This window comes from Petromyzon marinus, chromosome 75, assembly GCF_048934315.1.
Source record: "Petromyzon marinus isolate PM22_M1 ecotype Great Lakes invasive population chromosome 75, UKy_Petmar_22M1.pri1.0, whole genome shotgun sequence".
NCBI classification, from domain to species: Eukaryota; Metazoa; Chordata; class Hyperoartia; order Petromyzontiformes; family Petromyzontidae; genus Petromyzon; species Petromyzon marinus.
In genome coordinates, this window is record NC_133741.1 from 7,472,566 (window position 1) to 7,497,159 (window position 24,594).

A 24,594-nucleotide genomic window follows, 5' to 3' on the forward strand; every position below is an offset into this window, starting at 1 on the left:
GACCCACAGACTCACCACACACACAGAGACCCACAGACTCACCACACAGAGACTCACAGACTCACCACACAGAGACCCACAGACTCACCACACACACAGAGACCCACAGACTCACCACACAGAGACCCAGAGACTCACCACACAGTCACCACAGACTCATCACACAGAGACCCACAGACTCACCACACAGAGACCCACAGACTCACCACACAGAGACCCACAGACTCACCACACAGACACCCACAGATTCACCACACAGAGACCCACAGACTCACCACACAGAGACCCACAGACTCACCACACAGAGACCCACAGACTCACCATACAGAGACCCACAGACTCACCACACAGAGACCCACAGACTCACCACATAGAGACCCACAGACTCGCCACACACAGAGACCCACAGACTCACCACACAGAGACCCACAGACTCGCCACACAGAGACCCACAGACTCACCACACAGAGACCCACAGACTCACCACACAGACACCCACAGACTCACCACACAGAGACCCACAGACTCACCACACAGAGACCCACAGACTCACCACACACACAGAGACCCACAGACTCACCACATAGAGACCCACAGACTCACCACACACACAGAGACCCACAGACTCACCTCACACAGAGACCCACAGACTCACCACACAGAGACCCACAGACTCACCTCACACAGAGACCCACAGACTCAACACGCAGAGACCCACAGACTCACCACACACAGAGACCCACAGACTCACCACACAGAGACCCACAGACTCACCACACAGACACCACAGACTCACCACACACAGAGACCCACAGACTCACCACACAGACACCACAGACTCACCACACACAGAGACCCACAGACTCGCCACACACAGAGACCCACAGACTCACCACACACACAGAGACCCACAGACTCACCACACACACAGAGACCCACAGACTCACCACACAGAGACCCCCAGACTCACCACACAGAGACCCACAGACTCACCACACACACAGAGACCCACAGACTCACCACACACACAGAGACCCACAGACTCACCACACAGAGACCCACAGACTCACCACACAGAGACCCACAGACTCACCACACACACAGAGACCCACAGACTCACCACACACACAGAGACCCACAGACTCACCACACAGAGACCCACAGACTCACCACACAGAGACCCACAGACTCACCACACAGAGACCCACAGACTCACCACACACACAGAGACCCACAGACTCACCACACACACAGAGACCCACAGACTCACCACACAGAGACCCACAGACTCACCACACAGAGACCCACAGACTCACCACACAGAGACCCACAGACTCACCACACAGAGACCCACAGACTCACCACACAGAGACCCACAGACTCACCACACAGAGACCCACAGACTCACCACACAGAGACCCACAGACTCACCACACAGAGACCCACAGACTCACCACACAGAGACCCACAGACTCACCACACAGAGACCCACAGACTCACCACACAGACACCACAAACTCATCACACAGAGACCCACAGACTAATCACACAGAGACCCACAAACTCACCACACAGAGTCCCCCACAGACTCACCACGCAGAGACCCACAGACTCACCACGCAGAGACCCACAGACTCACCACACAGAGACCCACAGACTCACCACACAGAGACCCACAGACTCACCACGCAGAGACCCACAGACTCACCACACAGAGACTCACAGACTCACCACACAGAGACCCACAGACTCACCACACACACAGAGACCCACAGACTCACCACACAGAGACCCACAGACTCACCACACAGACACCACAGACTCATCACACAGAGACCCACAGACTCACCACACAGACACCCACAGACTCACCACACAGAGACCCACAGACTCACCTCACACAGAGACCCACAGACTCACCACGCAGAGACCCACAGACTCACCACACACAGAGACCCACAGACTCACCACACAGAGACCCACAGACTCACCACACAGACACCACAGACTCACCACACACAGAGACCCACAGACTCACCACACAGAGACCCACAGACTCACCACACAGAGACCCACAGACTCACCACACAGAGACCCACAGACTCACCACACAGAGACCCACAAACTCATCACACAGAGACCCACAGACTAATCACACAGAGACCCACAAACTCACCACACAGAGTCCCCCACAGACTCACCACGCAGAGACCCACAGACTCACCACGCAGAGACCCACAGACTCACCACACAGAGACCCACAGACTCACCACACAGAGACCCACAGACTCACCACGCAGAGACCCACAGACTCACCACACAGAGACTCACAGACTCACCACACAGAGACCCACAGACTCACCACACACACAGAGACCCACAGACTCACCACACAGAGACTCACAGACTCACCACACAGAGACCCACAGACTCACCACACACACAGAGACCCACAGACTCACCACACAGAGACCCACAGACTCACCACACAGACACCACAGACTCATCACACAGAGACCCACAGACTCACCACACAGACACCCACAGACTCACCACACAGAGACCCACAGACTCACCTCACACAGAGACCCACAGACTCACCACGCAGAGACCCACAGACTCACCACACACAGAGACCCACAGACTCACCACACAGAGACCCACAGACTCACCACACAGACACCACAGACTCACCACACACAGAGACCCACAGACTCACCACACAGAGACCCACAGACTCACCACACAGAGACCCACAGACTCACCATACAGAGACCCACAGACTCACCACACAGACACCACAAACTCATCACACAGAGACCCACAGACTAATCACACAGAGACCCACAAACTCACCACACAGAGACCCACAGACTCACCACGCAGAGACCCACAGACTCACCACGCAGAGACCCACAGACTCACCACACAGAGACCCACAGACTCACCACACAGAGACCCACAGACTCCCACACAGAGACTCACAGACTCACCACACAGAGACCCACAGACTCACCACACACACAGAGACCCACAGACTCACCACACAGAGACTCACAGACTCACCACACAGAGACCCACAGACTCACCACACACACAGAGACCCACAGACTCACCACACAGAGACCCACAGACTCACCACACAGAGACCCACAGACTCACCACACAGAGACCCACAGACTCACCACACACACAGAGACCCACAGACTCACCACACACACAGAGACCCACAGACTCACCACACAGAGACCCACAGACTCACCACACAGAGACCCACAGACTCACCACACAGAGACCCACAGACTCACCACACAGAGACCCACAGACTCACCACACAGAGACCCACAGACTCACCACACAGAGACCCACAGACTCACCACACAGAGACCCACAGACTCACCACACAGAGACCCACAGACTCACCACACAGAGACCCACAGACTCACCACACAGAGACCCACAGACTCACCACACAGACACCACAAACTCATCACACAGAGACCCACAGACTAATCACACAGAGACCCACAAACTCACCACACAGAGTCCCCCACAGACTCACCACGCAGAGACCCACAGACTCACCACGCAGAGACCCACAGACTCACCACACAGAGACCCACAGACTCACCACACAGAGACCCACAGACTCACCACGCAGAGACCCACAGACTCACCACACAGAGACTCACAGACTCACCACACAGAGACCCACAGACTCACCACACACACAGAGACCCACAGACTCACCACACAGAGACTCACAGACTCACCACACAGAGACCCACAGACTCACCACACACACAGAGACCCACAGACTCACCACACAGAGACCCACAGACTCACCACACAGACACCACAGACTCATCACACAGAGACCCACAGACTCACCACACAGACACCCACAGACTCACCACACAGAGACCCACAGACTCACCTCACACAGAGACCCACAGACTCACCACGCAGAGACCCACAGACTCACCACACACAGAGACCCACAGACTCACCACACAGAGACCCACAGACTCACCACACAGACACCACAGACTCACCACACACAGAGACCCACAGACTCACCACACAGAGACCCACAGACTCACCACACAGAGACCCACAGACTCACCACACAGAGACCCACAGACTCACCACACAGACACCACAAACTCATCACACAGAGACCCACAGACTAATCACACAGAGACCCACAAACTCACCACACAGAGACCCACAGACTCACCACGCAGAGACCCACAGACTCACCACGCAGAGACCCACAGACTCACCACACAGAGACCCACAGACTCACCACACAGAGACCCACAGACTCACCACACAGAGACTCACAGACTCACCACACAGAGACCCACAGACTCACCACACACACAGAGACCCACAGACTCACCACACAGAGACTCACAGACTCACCACACAGAGACCCACAGACTCACCACACACACAGAGACCCACAGACTCACCACACAGAGACCCACAGACTCACCACACAGACACCACAGACTCATCACACAGAGACCCACAGACTCACCACACAGACACCCACAGACTCACCACACAGAGACCCACAGACTCACCTCACACAGAGACCCACAGACTCACCACGCAGAGACCCACAGACTCACCACACACAGAGACCCACAGACTCACCACACAGAGACCCACAGACTCACCACACAGACACCACAGACTCACCACACACAGAGACCCACAGACTCACCACACAGAGACCCACAGACTCACCACACAGAGACCCACAGACTCACCACACACACAGAGACCCACAGACTCACCACACACACAGAGACCCACAGACTCACCACACAGAGACCCACAGACTCACCACACAGAGACCCACAGACTCACCACACACACAGAGACCCACAGACTCACCACACACACAGAGACCCACAGACTCACCACACAGAGACCCACAGACTCACCACACAGAGACCCACAGACTCACCACACAGAGACCCACAGACTCACCACACAGAGACCCACAGACTCACCACACACACAGAGACCCACAGACTCACCACACACACAGAGACCCACAGACTCACCACACAGAGACCCACAGACTCACCACACAGAGACCCACAGACTCACCACACACACAGAGACCCACAGACTCACCACACACACAGAGACCCACAGACTCACCACACAGAGACCCACAGACTCACCACACAGAGACCCACAGACTCACCACACAGAGACCCACAGACTCACCACACAGAGACCCACAGACTCACCACACAGAGACCCACAGACTCACCACACAGAGACCCACAAATTCACCACACAGAGACCCACAGACTCACCACACAGAGACCCACAGACTCACCACACAGAGACCCACAGACTCACCACACAGAGACCCACAGACTCACCACACAGACACCACAAACTCATCACACAGAGACCCACAGACTAATCACACAGAGACCCACAAACTCACCACACAGAGACCCACAGACTCACCACGCAGAGACCCACAGACTCACCACGCAGAGACCCACAGACTCACCACACAGAGACCCACAGACTCACCACACAGAGACCCACAGACTCACCTCACACAGAGACTAACAGACTCACCACACAGAGACCCACAGACTCACCACACAGAGACCCACAGACTCACCACACAGAGACCCACAGACTCACCACACACACAGAGACCCACAGACTCACCTCACACAGAGACCCACAGACTCACCACACAGAGACCCACAGACTCACCTCACACAGAGACCCACAGACTCAACACGCAGAGACCCACAGACTCACCACACACAGAGACCCACAGACTCACCACACAGAGACCCACAGACTCACCACACAGACACCACAGACTCACCACACACAGAGACCCACAGACTCACCACACAGACACCACAGACTCACCACACACAGAGACCCACAGACTCGCCACACACAGAGACCCACAGACTCACCACACACACAGAGACCCACAGACTCACCACACACACAGAGACCCACAGACTCACCACACAGAGACCCCCAGACTCACCACACAGAGACCCACAGACTCACCACACACACAGAGACCCACAGACTCACCACACACACAGAGACCCACAGACTCACCACACAGAGACCCACAGACTCACCACACAGAGACCCACAGACTCACCACACACACAGAGACCCACAGACTCACCACACACACAGAGACCCACAGACTCACCACACAGAGACCCACAGACTCACCACACAGAGACCCACAGACTCACCACACAGAGACCCACAGACTCACCACACACACAGAGACCCACAGACTCACCACACACACAGAGACCCACAGACTCACCACACAGAGACCCACAGACTCACCACACAGAGACCCACAGACTCACCACACAGAGACCCACAGACTCACCACACAGAGACCCACAGACTCACCACACAGAGACCCACAGACTCACCACACAGAGACCCACAGACTCACCACACAGAGACCCACAGACTCACCACACAGAGACCCACAGACTCACCACACAGAGACCCACAGACTCACCACACAGAGACCCACAGACTCACCACACAGACACCACAAACTCATCACACAGAGACCCACAGACTAATCACACAGAGACCCACAAACTCACCACACAGAGTCCCCCACAGACTCACCACGCAGAGACCCACAGACTCACCACGCAGAGACCCACAGACTCACCACACAGAGACCCACAGACTCACCACACAGAGACCCACAGACTCACCACGCAGAGACCCACAGACTCACCACACAGAGACTCACAGACTCACCACACAGAGACCCACAGACTCACCACACACACAGAGACCCACAGACTCACCACACAGAGACCCACAGACTCACCACACAGACACCACAGACTCATCACACAGAGACCCACAGACTCACCACACAGACACCCACAGACTCACCACACAGAGACCCACAGACTCACCTCACACAGAGACCCACAGACTCACCACGCAGAGACCCACAGACTCACCACACACAGAGACCCACAGACTCACCACACAGAGACCCACAGACTCACCACACAGACACCACAGACTCACCACACACAGAGACCCACAGACTCACCACACAGAGACCCACAGACTCACCACACAGAGACCCACAGACTCACCACACAGAGACCCACAGACTCACCACACAGAGACCCACAAACTCATCACACAGAGACCCACAGACTAATCACACAGAGACCCACAAACTCACCACACAGAGTCCCCCACAGACTCACCACGCAGAGACCCACAGACTCACCACGCAGAGACCCACAGACTCACCACACAGAGACCCACAGACTCACCACACAGAGACCCACAGACTCACCACGCAGAGACCCACAGACTCACCACACAGAGACTCACAGACTCACCACACAGAGACCCACAGACTCACCACACACACAGAGACCCACAGACTCACCACACAGAGACTCACAGACTCACCACACAGAGACCCACAGACTCACCACACACACAGAGACCCACAGACTCACCACACAGAGACCCACAGACTCACCACACAGACACCACAGACTCATCACACAGAGACCCACAGACTCACCACACAGACACCCACAGACTCACCACACAGAGACCCACAGACTCACCTCACACAGAGACCCACAGACTCACCACGCAGAGACCCACAGACTCACCACACACAGAGACCCACAGACTCACCACACAGAGACCCACAGACTCACCACACAGACACCACAGACTCACCACACACAGAGACCCACAGACTCACCACACAGAGACCCACAGACTCACCACACAGAGACCCACAGACTCACCATACAGAGACCCACAGACTCACCACACAGACACCACAAACTCATCACACAGAGACCCACAGACTAATCACACAGAGACCCACAAACTCACCACACAGAGACCCACAGACTCACCACGCAGAGACCCACAGACTCACCACGCAGAGACCCACAGACTCACCACACAGAGACCCACAGACTCACCACACAGAGACCCACAGACTCCCACACAGAGACTCACAGACTCACCACACAGAGACCCACAGACTCACCACACACACAGAGACCCACAGACTCACCACACAGAGACTCACAGACTCACCACACAGAGACCCACAGACTCACCACACACACAGAGACCCACAGACTCACCACACAGAGACCCACAGACTCACCACACAGAGACCCACAGACTCACCACACAGAGACCCACAGACTCACCACACACACAGAGACCCACAGACTCACCACACACACAGAGACCCACAGACTCACCACACAGAGACCCACAGACTCACCACACAGAGACCCACAGACTCACCACACAGAGACCCACAGACTCACCACACAGAGACCCACAGACTCACCACACAGAGACCCACAGACTCACCACACAGAGACCCACAGACTCACCACACAGAGACCCACAGACTCACCACACAGAGACCCACAGACTCACCACACAGAGACCCACAGACTCACCACACAGAGACCCACAGACTCACCACACAGACACCACAAACTCATCACACAGAGACCCACAGACTAATCACACAGAGACCCACAAACTCACCACACAGAGTCCCCCACAGACTCACCACGCAGAGACCCACAGACTCACCACGCAGAGACCCACAGACTCACCACACAGAGACCCACAGACTCACCACACAGAGACCCACAGACTCACCACGCAGAGACCCACAGACTCACCACACAGAGACTCACAGACTCACCACACAGAGACCCACAGACTCACCACACACACAGAGACCCACAGACTCACCACACAGAGACTCACAGACTCACCACACAGAGACCCACAGACTCACCACACACACAGAGACCCACAGACTCACCACACAGAGACCCACAGACTCACCACACAGACACCACAGACTCATCACACAGAGACCCACAGACTCACCACACAGACACCCACAGACTCACCACACAGAGACCCACAGACTCACCTCACACAGAGACCCACAGACTCACCACGCAGAGACCCACAGACTCACCACACACAGAGACCCACAGACTCACCACACAGAGACCCACAGACTCACCACACAGACACCACAGACTCACCACACACAGAGACCCACAGACTCACCACACAGAGACCCACAGACTCACCACACAGAGACCCACAGACTCACCACACAGAGACCCACAGACTCACCACACAGACACCACAAACTCATCACACAGAGACCCACAGACTAATCACACAGAGACCCACAAACTCACCACACAGAGACCCACAGACTCACCACGCAGAGACCCACAGACTCACCACGCAGAGACCCACAGACTCACCACACAGAGACCCACAGACTCACCACACAGAGACCCACAGACTCACCACACAGAGACTCACAGACTCACCACACAGAGACCCACAGACTCACCACACACACAGAGACCCACAGACTCACCACACAGAGACTCACAGACTCACCACACAGAGACCCACAGACTCACCACACACACAGAGACCCACAGACTCACCACACAGAGACCCACAGACTCACCACACAGACACCACAGACTCATCACACAGAGACCCACAGACTCACCACACAGACACCCACAGACTCACCACACAGAGACCCACAGACTCACCTCACACAGAGACCCACAGACTCACCACGCAGAGACCCACAGACTCACCACACACAGAGACCCACAGACTCACCACACAGAGACCCACAGACTCACCACACAGACACCACAGACTCACCACACACAGAGACCCACAGACTCACCACACAGAGACCCACAGACTCACCACACAGAGACCCACAGACTCACCACACACACAGAGACCCACAGACTCACCACACACACAGAGACCCACAGACTCACCACACAGAGACCCACAGACTCACCACACAGAGACCCACAGACTCACCACACACACAGAGACCCACAGACTCACCACACACACAGAGACCCACAGACTCACCACACAGAGACCCACAGACTCACCACACAGAGACCCACAGACTCACCACACAGAGACCCACAGACTCACCACACAGAGACCCACAGACTCACCACACACACAGAGACCCACAGACTCACCACACACACAGAGACCCACAGACTCACCACACAGAGACCCACAGACTCACCACACAGAGACCCACAGACTCACCACACACACAGAGACCCACAGACTCACCACACACACAGAGACCCACAGACTCACCACACAGAGACCCACAGACTCACCACACAGAGACCCACAGACTCACCACACAGAGACCCACAGACTCACCACACAGAGACCCACAGACTCACCACACAGAGACCCACAGACTCACCACACAGAGACCCACAAATTCACCACACAGAGACCCACAGACTCACCACACAGAGACCCACAGACTCACCACACAGAGACCCACAGACTCACCACACAGAGACCCACAGACTCACCACACAGACACCACAAACTCATCACACAGAGACCCACAGACTAATCACACAGAGACCCACAAACTCACCACACAGAGACCCACAGACTCACCACGCAGAGACCCACAGACTCACCACGCAGAGACCCACAGACTCACCACACAGAGACCCACAGACTCACCACACAGAGACCCACAGACTCACCTCACACAGAGACTAACAGACTCACCACACAGAGACCCACAGACTCACCACACAGAGACCCACAGACTCACCACACAGAGACTCACAGACTCACCACACAGAGACCCACAGACTCACCACACACACAGAGACCCACAGACTCACCACACAGAGACCCACAGACTCACCACACAGAGACCCACAGACTCACCACACAGAGACCCACAGACTCACCACACAGAGACCCACAGACTCACCACACAGAGACCCACAGACTCACCACACACACAGAGACCCACAGACTCACCACACACACAGAGACCCACAGACTCACCACACAGAGACCCACAGACTCACCACACAGAGACCCACAGACTCACCACACACACAGAGACCCACAGACTCACCACACACACAGAGACCCACAGACTCACCACACAGAGACCCACAGACTCACCACACAGAGACCCACAGACTCACCACACAGAGACCCACAGACTCACCACACAGAGACCCACAGACTCACCACACAGAGACCCACAAATTCACCACACAGAGACCCACAGACTCACCACACAGAGACCCACAGACTCACCACACAGAGACCCACAGACTCACCACACAGAGACCCACAGACTCACCACACAGACACCACAAACTCATCACACAGAGACCCACAGACTAATCACACAGAGACCCACAAACTCACCACACAGAGACCCACAGACTCACCACGCAGAGACCCACAGACTCACCACGCAGAGACCCACAGACTCACCACACAGAGACCCACAGACTCACCACACAGAGACCCACAGACTCACCTCACACAGAGACTAACAGACTCACCACACAGAGACCCACAGACTCACCACACAGAGACCCACAGACTCACCACACAGAGACTCACAGACTCACCACACAGAGACCCACAGACTCACCACACACACAGAGACCCACAGACTCACCACACAGAGACCCACAGACTCACCACACAGAGACCCACAGACTCACCACACAGAGACCCACAGACTCACCACACAGAGACCCACAGACTCACCACACAGAGACCCACAGACTCACCACACACACAGAGACCCACAGACTCACCACACACACAGAGACCCACAGACTCACCACACAGAGACCCACAGACTCACCACACAGAGACCCACAGACTCACCACACACACAGAGACCCACAGACTCACCACACACACAGAGACCCACAGACTCACCACACAGAGACCCACAGACTCACCACACAGAGACCCACAGACTCACCACACAGAGACCCACAGATTCACCACACAGAGACCCACAGACTCACCACACAGAGACCCACAGACTCACCACACAGAGACCCACAAACTCACCACACAGAGACCCACAGACTCACCACACAGAGACCCACAGACTCACCACACAGAGACCCACAGACTCACCACACAGAGACCCACAGACTCACCACACAGAGACCCACAGACTCACCACACAGACACCACAAACTCATCACACAGAGACCCACAGACTAATCACACAGAGACCCACAAACTCACCACACAGAGACCAACAGACTCACCACGCAGAGACCCACAGACTCACCACGCAGAGACCCACAGACTCACCACACAGAGACCCACAGACTCACCACACAGAGACCCACAGACTCACCTCACACAGAGACTCACAGACTCACCACACAGAGACCCACAGACTCACCACACAGAGACCCACAGACTCACCACACAGAGACCCACAGACTCACCACACAGAGACCCACAGACTCACCTCACACAGAGACTCACAGACTCACCACACAGAGACCCACAAACTCATCACACAGAGACCCACAGACTCACCACACAGAGACCCACAGACTCACCTCACACAGAGACTCACAGACTCACCACACAGAGACCCACAGACTCACCACACAGAGACCCACAGACTCACCACACAGAGACTCACAGACTCACCACACAGAGACCCACAGACTCACCACACACACAGAGACCCACAGACTCACCACACAGAAACCCACAGACTCACCACACAGAGACCCACAGACTCACCACACAGACACCACAGACTCACCACACAGAGACCCACAGACTCACCACACAGACACCACAGACTCACCACACAGAGACCCACAGACTCACCACACAGAGACACACAGACTCACCACACAGAGACCCACAGACTCACCACACAGAGACCCACAGACTCACCACACAGACACCACAGACTCACCACACAGAGACCCACAGACTCACCACACAGACACCACAGACTCACCACACAGAGACCCACAGACTCACCACACAGACTCACCACACAGACACCCACAGACTCACCACACAGAGACCCACAGACTCACCACACAGAGACCCACAGACTCACCACACAGAGACCCACAGACTCACCACACAGAGACCCACAGACTCACCACACAGAGACCCACAGACTCACCACCCCACCCCACCTCCCTTCACCACCCCCCCAGGGTGCGCCTCACCGCTGTGCCCTCATCTTTGTGGACAACAGCGGAGTGGACATCATCCTGGGGGTGTTCCCCCTCGTTCGCGAGCTGCTGGCTCGGGGCACGCAGGTGAGTTCACCACGGCCTGGTCTAGAGGGTTCACCATGGCCTGGTCTAGAGGGTTCACCACGGCCTGGTCTAGAGGGTTCACCACGGCCTGGTCTAGAGGGTTCACCATGGCCTGGTCTAGAGGGTTCACCATGGCCTGGTCTAGAGGGTTCACCATGGCCTGGTCTAGAGGGTTCACCACGGCCTGGTCTAGAGGGTTCACCACGGCCTGGTCTAGAGGGTTCACCATGGCCTGGTCTAGAGGGTTCACCATGGCCTGGTCTAGAGGGTTCACCATGGCCTGGTCTAGAGGGTTCACCATGGCCTGGTCTAGTGGGTTCACCACGGCCTGGTCTAGTGGGTTCACCACGGCCTGGTCTAGAGGGTTCACCACGGCCTGGTCTAGTGGGTTCACCATGGCCTGGTCTAGTGGGTTCACCATGGCCTGGTCTAGAGGGTTCACCATGGCCTGGTCTAGAGGGTTCACCATGGCCTGGTCTAGAGGGTTCACCACAGCCTGGTCTAGAGGGTTCACCACAGCCTGGTCTAGAGGGTTCACCACGGCCTGGTCAAGAGGGTTCACCATGGCCTGGTCTAGAGGGTTCACCATGGCCTGGTCTAGAGGGTTCACCATGGCCTGGTCTAGTGGGTTCACCATGGCCTGGTCTAGAGGGTTCACCATGGCCTGGTCTAGAGGGTTCACCATGGCCTGGTCTAGAGGGTTCACCATGGCCTGGTCTAGTGGGTTCACCACGGCCTGGTCTAGAGGGTTCACCACAGCCTGGTCTAGAGGGTTCACCACAGCCTGGTCTAGAGGGTTCACCATGGCCTGGTCTAGTGGGTTCACCACAGCCTGGTCTAGTGGGTTCACCACGGCCTGGTCTAGAGGGTTCACCACAGCCTGGTCTAGAGGGTTCACCATGGCCTGGTCTAGAGGGTTCACCATGGCCTGGTCTAGAGGGTTCACCACGGCCTGGTCTAGAGGGTTCACCACGGCCTGGTCTAGAGGGTTCACCATGGCCTGGTCTAGAGGGTTCACCATGGCCTGGTCTAGTGGGTTCACCACAGCCTGGTCTAGAGGGTTCACCATGGCCTGGTCTAGAGGGTTCACCATGGCCTGGTCTAGAGGGTTCACCACGGCCTGGTCTAGAGGGTTCACCATGGCCTGGTCTAGAGGGTTCACCATGGCCTGGTCTAGAGGGTTCACCACGGCCTGGTCTAGAGGGTTCACCACGGCCTGGTCTAGAGGGTTCACCATGGCCTGGTCTAGAGGGTTCACCATGGCCTGGTCTAGTGGGTTCACCACAGCCTGGTCTAGTGGGTTCACCACGGCCTGGTCTAGAGGGTTCACCACAGCCTGGTCTAGAGGGTTCACCATGGCCTGGTCAAGAGGGTTCACCACAGCCTGGTCTAGAGGGTTCACCATGGCCTGGTCTAGAGGGTTCACCACGGCCTGGTCTAGAGGGTTCACCACGGCCTGGTCTAGAGGGTTCACCATGGCCTGGTCTAGAGGGTTCACCATGGCCTGGTCTAGAGGGTTCACCATGGCCTGGTCTAGAGGGTTCACCATGGCCTGGTCTAGTGGGTTCACCACGGCCTGGTCTAGAGGGTTCACCACAGCCTGGTCTAGAGGGTTCACCACAGCCTGGTCTAGAGGGTTCACCATGGCCTGGTCTAGTGGGTTCACCACAGCCTGGTCTAGTGGGTTCACCATGGCCTGGTCTAGTGGGTTCACCACGGCCTGGTCTAGAGGGTTCACCACAGCCTGGTCTAGAGGGTTCACCACAGCCTGGTCTAGAGGGTTCACCATGGCCTGGTCTAGAGGGTTCACCATGGCCTGGTCTAGAGGGTTCACCATGGCCTGGTCTAGTGGGTTCACCACGGCCTGGTCTAGAGGGTTCACCACGGCCTGGTCTAGTGGGTTCACCACAGCCTGGTCTAGAGGGTTCACCATGGCCTGGTCTAGAGGGTTCACCATGGCCTGGTCTAGAGGGTTCACCACGGCCTGGGTCTAGAGGGTTCACCACGGCCTGGTCTAGAGGGTTCACCACGGCCTGGTCTAGAGGGTTCACCACGGCCTGGTCTAGAGGGTTCACCATGGCCTGGTCTAGAGGGTTCACCACGGCCTGGTCTTTAGGGTTCACCATGGCCTGGTCTAGAGGGTTCACCATGGCCTGGTCTAGAGGGTTCACCACGGCCTGGTCTAGAGGGTTCACCATGGCCTGGTCTAGTGGGTTCACCATGGCCTGGTCTAGAGGGTTCACCATGGCCTGGTCTAGAGGGTTCACCACGGCCTGGTCTAGAGGGTTCACCACGGCCTGGTGTAGCTGGGTTCACCATAGCCTGGGTCTTGCTGGGTTCACCATGGCCTGGTCTAGAGGGTTCACCATGGCCTGGTCTAGAGGGTTCACCACGGCCTGGTCTAGAGGGTTCACCACGGCCTGGTGTAGCTGGGTTCACCATAGCCTGGGTCTTGCTGGGTTCACCATGGCCTGGTCTAGAGGGTTCACCACGGCCTGGTGTAGTGGTGAATGTGGTGGTGAGGGTGGTTTGATGAGCATGGTGTGCGTGGTGAGCGTGGTGAGTGTGGTGAGCATGGTGAGTGTGGTGAGCATGGTCAGTGTGGTGAGCGTGGTGGTGAGCGTGGTGGTGAGCGTGGTGAGCGTAGTGGTGAGTGCAGCGAGCGTAGTGGTGAGTGCGGTGAGCGTGGTGGTGAGTGCGGCGAGCGTAGTGGTGAGCGTGGTGAGTATGGTGAGCGTGGTGGTGAGCGTGGTGGTGAGTGTGGTGGTGAGCGTGGTGAGTGTGGTGAGTATGGTGAGCGTGGTGGTGAGCTTGGTGGTGAGTGTGGTGAGCGTGGTGAGCTTGGTGGTGAGCGTGGTGAGCTTGGTGGTGAGCGTGCTGAGCGTGGTGAGCTTGGTGAGTGTGGTGGTGAGGGTGGTGAGCTTGGTGAGTGTGGCGGTGAGTATGGTGAGCGTGGTGGTGAGTGTGGTGAGTGTGGTGAGCTTGGTGAGCGTGGTGGTGAGTGTGGTGGTGAGTGTGGTGGTGAGTGTGGTGAGCTTGGTAGTGAGCTTGGTGAGCGTGTTGGTGAGTGTGGTGAGCTTGGTGGTGAGTGTGGTGAGCTTGGTGGTGAGTGTGGTGAGTGTGGTGAGCTTGGTGGTGAGTGTGGTGAGCTTGGTGGTGAGTGTGGTGAGTGTGGTGAGTGTGGTGGTGAGCGTGGTGAGTGTAGTGAGTGTGGTGAGCTTGGTGGTGAGTGTGGTGAGTGTGGTGGTGAGCGTTGTGAGCGTGGTGAGCTTGGTGGTGAGTGTGGTGAGTGTGGTGAGCTTGGTGGTGAGTGTGGTGAGTGTGGTGAGTGTGGTGGTGAGCGTGGTGAGTGTGGTGAGCTTGGTGGTGAGTGTGGTGAGTGTGGTGAGCTTGGTGGTGAGTGTGGTGAGTGTGGTGAGCTTGGTGGTGAGTGTGGTGAGTGTGGTGAGCTTGGTGGTGAGTGTGGTGAGTGTGGTGGTGAGCGTGGTGAGTGTGGTGAGCTTGGTGGTGAGTGTGGTGAGTGTGGTGAGTGTGGTGAGTGTGGTGGTGAGCGTGGTGAGTGTGGTGAGCTTGGTGGTGAGCGTGGTGAGTGTGGTGAGTGTGGTGGTGAGCGTAAAGAGCGTAGTGGTGAGTGTGGTGAGCGTGGTGAGTGTGGTGAGTGTGGTGGTGAGCGTGGTGGTGAGCGTGGTGAGTGTGGTGAGCGTGGTGGTGAGCTTGGTGAGCGTGTTGGTGAGTGTGGTGAGCTTGGTGGTGAGTGTGGTGAGTGTGGTGAGCTTGGTGGTGAGTGTGGTGAGTGTGGTGAGCTTGGTGGTGAGTGTGGTGAGTGTGGTGAGTGTGGTGAGTGTGGTGGTGAGCGTGGTGAGTGTGGTGAGCTTGGTGGTGAGTGTGGTGAGTGTGGTGAGTGTGGTGGTGAGTGTGGTGAGCTTGGTGGTGAGTGTGGTGAGTGTGGTGAGCTTGGTGGTGAGTGTGGTGAGTGTGGTGAGCTTGGTGGTGAGTGTGGTGAGTGTGGTGAGCTTGGTGGTGAGTGTGGTGAGTGTGGTGAGTGTGGTGAGTGTGGTGGTGAGCGTGGTGAGTGTGGTGAGCTTGGTGGTGAGTGTGGTGAGTGTGGTGAGTGTGGTGGTGAGTGTGGTGAGTGTGGTGAGCAGGTGATCCTCGCGAGCAACTCCGGTGCAGCTCTCAACGACGTCACTCACAGCGAGCTCCAGATCCTCACCACGCGAGTTGCCGAGTTGGACTCCTGCATCAGGTCTCCTGCTCACCACTCACTCACCACTCACTCACTCACCACTCACTCACCACTCACTCACTCACCACTCACTCACCACTCACTCACTCACCCACCCACTCACCCACTCACTCACTCACCCACTCACTCACCCACTCACCCACTCACTCACCCACTCACTCACTCACCCACTCACTCACCCACTCACCCACTCACTCACCACTCACTCACCACTCACTCACCACTCACTCACCACTCACCCACTCACTCAGTCACCCACCCACTCACTCACCCACTCACCCACCCACTCACTCGCTCACTCACTCACCCACTCACTCACTCACTCACCCACCCACTCACCCACTCACCCACTCACTCTACCACTCACTCACCCACTCACTCACCCACTCACCTACTCACTCACCCACTCACTCACTCTACCACTCACTCACCCACTCACCCACTCACCCACCCACCCACTCACCTCACTCACCCACTCACTCACTCACCCACTCACTCACTCACCCACTCACCCACCCACTCACTCACCACTCACTCACCCACCACTCACTCACCACTCACTCACTCACTCACCACTCACTCACCCACTCACTCACCTACTCACTCACCCACTCACTCACCCACTCACCCACTCACTCACCACTCACTCACCACTCACCCACTCACTCAGTCACCCACCCACTCACTCACCCACTCACCCACCCACTCACTCGCTCACTCACCCACCCACTCACCCACTCACTCACTCACCCACCCACTCACCCACTCACCCACTCACTCACTCACTCTACCACTCACTCACCCACCCACTCACCCACCCACTCACTCACCCACCCACTCACCCACTCGCTCACTCACTCACCCACCCACTCACTCACCCACGCACCCACTCACCCACCCACCCACTCACCCACCCACCCACCCACTCACCCACCCACCCACTCACCCACCCACCCACTCACCCACCCACTCACCCACTCACCCACCCACCCACTCACCCACTCACCCACCCACCCACTCACCCACCCACCCACTCACCTACCCACTCACCCACTCACCCACCCACCCACTCACTCACCCACCCACCCACTCACCCGCCCACCCACTCACCCACCCGCTCACCTACCCATCCACCCGCTCACCCACCCACCCACTCACCCGCCCACCCTCTGTGTGTGTGGGGCGTCTCCCCTCTAGGTCCGCTCTGGAGGGAGACCGCCTCCTCGTGGTGCAGAGCGGCTCCAGCTCCCCCTGCCTCGACCTCAGGTGGGGGGGGGAGGGGCTAGGGGGGAGGGGCTAGGGGGGAGGGGCTAGGGGAGAGGGGCTAGGGGGGAAGGGCTAGGGGGGAAGGGCTAGGGGGAGGGGCTAGGGGGGAGGGGGGAGGTGCCGGTGGCCGTGTTGAAGGCCGTGCTGGTTACATTGTCTTGCTGGTTACATTGTCTTGCTGGTTACATTGTCTAGCTGGTTACATTGTCTTGCTGGTTACATTGTCTTGCTGGTTACATTGTCTAGCTGGTTACATTGTCTTGCTGGTTACATTGTCTTGCTGGTTACATTGTCTAGCTGGTTACATTGTCTAGCTGGTTACATTGTCTTGCTGGTTACATTGTCTTGCTGGTTACATTGTCTTGCTGGTTACATTGTCTTGCTGGTTACATTGTCTTGCTGGTTACATTGTCTAGCTGGTTACATTGTCTTGCTGGTTACATTGTCTTGGTGGTTACATTGTCTTGCTGGTTACATTGTCTAGCTGGTTACATTGTCTAGCTGGTTACATTGTCTTGCTGGTTACATTGTCTTGCTGGTTACATTGTCTTGCTGGTTACATTGTCTTGCTGGTTACATTGTCTAGCTGGTTACATTGTCTTGCTGGTTACATTGTCTTGCTGGTTACATTGTCTTGCTGGTTACATTGTCTAGCTGGTTACATTGTCTAGCTGGTTACATTGTCTTGCTGGTTACATTGTCTTGCTGGTTACATTGTCTTGCTGGTTACATTGTCTTGCTGGTTACATTGTCTTGCTGGTTACATTGTCTTGCTGGTTACATTGTCTTGCTGGTTACATTGTCTTGGTGGTTACATTGTCTTGCTGGTTACATTGTCTAGCTGGTTACATTGTCTTGCTGGTTACATTGTCTAGCTGGTTACATTGTTGTGCTGGTTACATTGTCTTGCTGGTTACATTGTCTTGCTGGTTACATTGTCTTGCTGGTCACATTGTCTTGGTGGTTACATTGTCTTGCTGGTTACATTGTCTAGCTGGTTACATTGTCTTGCTGGTTACATTGTCTAGCTGGTTACATTGTTGTGCTGGTTACATTGTCTTGCTGGTTACATTGTCTTGCTGGTTACATTGTCTAGCTGGTTACATTGTCTTGCTGGTTACATTGTCTAGCTGGTTACATTGTTGTGCTGGTTACATTGTCTTGCTGGTTACATTGTCTAGCTGGTTACATTGTTGTGGTGGTTACATTGTCTAGCTGGTTACATTGTTGTGCTGGTTACATTGTTGTGCTGGTTACATTGTCTTGCTGGTTACATTGTCTTGGTGGTTACATTGTCTAGCTGGTTACATTGTCTAGCTGGTTACATTGTCTTGGTGGTTACATTGTCTAGCTGGTTACATTGTCTAGCTGGTTACATTGTCTAGCTGGTTACATTGTCTAGCTGGTTACATTGTCTTGCTGGTTACATTGTCTTGGTGGTTACATTGTCTTGCTGGTTACATTGTCTTGCTGGTTACATTGTCGTGGTGGTTACATTGTCTTGCTGGTTACATTGTCTTGCTGGTTACATTGTCTTGCTGGTTACATTGTCGTGGTGGTTACATTGTCTTGCTGGTTACATTGTCTTGCTGGTTACATTGTCTTACTGGTTACATTGTCTTGCTGGTTACATTGTCTTGCTGGTTACATTGTCTTGCTGGTTACATTGTCTTGCTGGTTACATTGTCTTGCTGGTTACATTGTCTTACTGGTTACATTGTCTAGCTGGTTACATTGTCTTACTGGTTACATTGTCTTGCTGGTTACATTGTCTTGCTGGTTACATTGTCTTGCTGGTTACATTGTCTTGCTGGTTACATTGTCGTGGTGGTTACATTGTCTTGCTGGTTACATTGTCTTGCTGGTTACATTGTCGTGGTGGTTACATTGTCTTGCTGGTTACATTGTCTTGCTGGTTACATTGTCTTGCTGGTTACATTGTCTTGCTGGTTACATTGTCTTGCTGGTTACATTGTCGTGGTGGTTACATTGTCTTGCTGGTTACATTGTCTTGCTGGTTACATTGTCTTACTGGTTACATTGTCTAGCTGGTTACATTGTCTTACTGGTTACATTGTCTTGCTGGTTACATTGTCTTGCTGGTTACATTGTCTTGCTGGTTACATTGTCTAGCTGGTTACATTGTCTTGCTGGTTACATTGTCTTGCTGGTTACATTGTCGTGGTGGTTACATTGTCTTGCTGGTTACATTGTCTTGCTGGTTACATTGTCTTGCTGGTTACATTGTCTTGCTGGTTACATTGTCGTGGTGGTTACATTGTCTTGCTGGTTACATTGTCTTGCTGGTTACATTGTCTTACTGGTTACATTGTCTTGCTGGTTACATTGTCTTGCTGGTTACATTGTCTTGCTGGTTACATTGTCTTACTGGTTACATTGTCTTGCTGGTTACATTGTCTTGCTGGTTACATTGTCTTGCTGGTTACATTGTCTTGCTGGTTACATTGTCTAGCTGGTTACATTGTCTTGCTGGTTACATTGTCTAGCTGGTTACATTGTCTTGCTGGTTACATTGTCTTGCTGGTTACATTGTCTAGCTGGTTACATTGTCTTGCTGGTTACATTGTCTTGCTGGTTACATTGTCTTGCTGGTTACATTGTCTTGCTGGTTACATTGTCTTGCTGGTTACATTGTCTTGGTGGTTACATTGTCTTGGTGGTTACATTGTCTTGGTGGTTACATTGTCTAGCTGGTTACATTGTCTAGCTGGTTACATTGTCTTGCTGGTTACATTGTCTTGGTGGTTACATTGTCTTGGTGGTTACATTGTCTTGCTGGTTACATTGTCTTGGTGGTTACATTGTCTTGGTGGTTACATTGTCTTGCTGGTTACATTGTCTTGGTGGTTACATTGTCTTGGTGGTTACATTGTCTTGCTGGTTACATTGTCTTGGTGGTTACATTGTCTTGCTGGTTACATTGTCTAGCTGGTTACATTGTCTTGCTGGTTACATTGTCTTGGTGGTTACATTGTCGTGTTTCTGCGGTGTTGGTGTTGGTGTTGTCCGTTGCGGTGACGTTTGCCCCCCCCCCCCCCCCCCCCCCGTGTCTGCGGCATCGTCTGTCAGCCGTGTGGACAAGCGCCTGGCCGTGCTGGTGGGCCAACTCGGCGTGGACCTGGTGCTCGTCGAGGGGATGGGCCGTGCCGTTCACACCAACTACGGCGCCAGGCTGCGGTGCGAGGCCCTCAAGCTTGCCGTCATCAAGAACGCCTGGCTCGCGCGTCGCCTGGGCGGGAGCCTCTTCAGCGTCGTCTTCAAGTACGAGAGGAGCGCAAGCCCTCCTCCGCCGCCTCCGCCGCCTCCGCCGCCTCCTCCGCCGCCTCCTCCGCCGCCTCCTCCGCCGCCTCCGCCGCCTCCAAGCTCCTCCTGAAACCTCAAGCTGCTTTGGAGCCTTCGACCGGGGGAGGGTCCAAGCGTCGGCCCGTCTCGCGTGTGCGGGGGGGGGGGGGGGTTGTCGCGGCGGCCACCTTGCGTGGGGTGGAGTCGCGGCGGCCATCTTACGCGAGGGGGTAGAAGGGGAAGTCGCGGCGGCCATCTTACGCGAGGGGGTAGAAGGGGAAGTCGCGGTGGCCATGTTACATGGGGAGGGGGGGGGAAGTTGTGGTGGTCATGTTACATGGGGGGGTGGGAAGTTGTGGTGGCCATGTTGGACGAGTGGGGGGGGGGGGGGCGTGGTCATGCCGGCAGCTGATTGGCCAGGGGCGGTGGGCGTGTCCACGTGACCCTCTCCCCCAGCAACCGTTGCCACGCCCCGCGCTTCGTCACCCCGGGTTGCCTGTGACGTGCGGCTTTCGCTTCACGCGTTCTCAGTTCTCGCTGCACACACAAACACACACACATATACACATACACACATATACACACACATACATACACATACACACATACATACACATACACACAACAACAACAACGGGGCAGACCCAGGTGCCACGGGTCGACTGACTGAGATGACTGGCTGATGCACCACCTGTGCCCCCTACTGTGCCAACCTGCTGTGCTTTAGCCACCCGGCGCTCCGCTCGCTGTTGTGAGCGTCGCTCCTCCGCCCTCCGTTGTTGTTGGAGGGCGACTGCCTCCAACTGCCCAGTAGCGTCCTTCACGAGCCTCCTCCACAGAGGCCGATCTTGACACCGCTGGTACCAGTCATCGGCAAGTCCACTCAGCTCCACGTCCTCCTGTACCACATCACTCCATCTCTTCTCTAGCCCGTGCCGCGCCCGCTTAGCCCCCTCAATCCGGCCGAACAAAAGCTGTTTCGGCATGCGGTGGCTGGGCATGCGGGCTACATGACCCAGCCAACGCAGCCTTGCCTGCCGGAGGAGCTCACCGATGGGACCTTGCCCAGATCTTTCAAGGATTTGTGAGCTCCTCACACAATCCAGTCTGGTTAAACCCAGGATGGATCGTAGGCAGGCCAGCCTAAATGTTTCTAACCGGCGAAGATGTTCCATTAGGGGGGTCCACGTTTCGCAAGCGTAGAGAAGGGAGGGAATGACCGTGGCCAAGAAGACCTGAAGCTTAGTGCGGAGCGACAGACCAGGTAGCTTCCACACAGCGTTACGCAACCGGTGAAAAGATATTGCCGCTCGACTGATTCGGAGTGAGACCTCCGCTGTTAAACTGGAGCCGGTCATAAGCACACTGCCCAAGTATGGGGAACTCTCCACTCTCTCCACAACTGCCCCATCACCGATTGGGAGTTGTGGGGGTGGAGTGTCCGATGGTACAAAATACCCAGGCAGGTGCTTAGTTTTGGTGGGGATGATGGTGAGGCCCCACCTCTTAGTGGCACGCTCCAGTCTCAGCAGCAGCGTCTCCAACTCCTCTGACTGAGCAACTATTACCAAATCATCGGCATACATAACGTGGTTGAGCAATAGGGAGCCATCCCTTGACCGCACCCGGGCATCGATCAGCCTCCCATTATATCTGTACCATACAAAGACAAAGATCCCCCATATAGCCTGTAACAGACTGTAGGGGCAAGTGCTGTTAGCGAGCACCTATGAAGGCCGGAACGGTACACGAGGGGGGTGGGTGGCCAGCACCACGCCCGACCGCCTTTGTCTCCCCATTGGCGATGTTTACTACACACCGCTGCACCAGCTACTCATTTGAGGCTCAGTCGACCTAGGGGAGGCCTGGGACCGGTTCAGATTAATCGTCACTTGGTGTTGGCCGTGAGCGGGATATCGAACCCGGGTCGCCAGGTTCATAGCGCAGCGTAGCGCTAACCGCTACACTACCGCTCTGTACCATACACACACTCATACACTCACACACTCGCACAAAGACATACACACATACACACACGTGTGTGTGTACTGGTGTGTGTCATTAATGACAATGTAATTTGATTGCTGCGATGTAAGAGAGAGAGCGAGAGAGAGAGGCGTGATGATAATCACGATGAGATTATTATTAATAATGAGATCGTGATGATAAATGAGAGAGAGAGGCATGATATTGATGATTTAATAATAATGATGCGTCAACAATATTAATAATAAATGAGATTATTTTTTGCCCAACGCGGTGCTGTGAAATTTAGTTTTTCTCTCCGTACAAATACAAAAACACACCCAGAGGATAAAGCGGAGACGCGGACAGCGGTGTGGCTGGCAAAGGTTGTGGTTGTACAAGGTGGCTGGACAGCGTTGTAGCTGGACAAGGTTGTGGTTGAACAGCGTTGTGGCTGACCAAGGTTGTGGCTGGCCAAGGTTGTGGCTGGACAGCGTTGTGGCTGAACAAGGTTGTGGCTGGACAAGGTTGTGGTTGAACAAG

General features: G+C 55.3%; 1 protein-coding gene across 1 annotated transcript in view; it reads left to right on the forward strand.

The window, feature by feature from the left end:
* The window catches only part of PANK4 (pantothenate kinase 4 (inactive)), a 99,201-nt gene extending 74,860 nt beyond the window's left edge, over nucleotides 1–24,341 (forward strand). The window contains exons 16-19 of the mRNA XM_076056419.1: nucleotides 13,167–13,271; nucleotides 17,417–17,517; nucleotides 18,715–18,783; nucleotides 21,874–24,341. Of these exons, the coding sequence (XP_075912534.1) occupies nucleotides 13,167–13,271; nucleotides 17,417–17,517; nucleotides 18,715–18,783; nucleotides 21,874–22,177 (579 nt within the window). The 3' untranslated portion in view covers nucleotides 22,178–24,341. The remainder of the gene's footprint in view (nucleotides 1–13,166; nucleotides 13,272–17,416; nucleotides 17,518–18,714; nucleotides 18,784–21,873) is intronic.
* The last annotated feature ends 253 nt before the right edge of the window (nucleotides 24,342–24,594 follow it).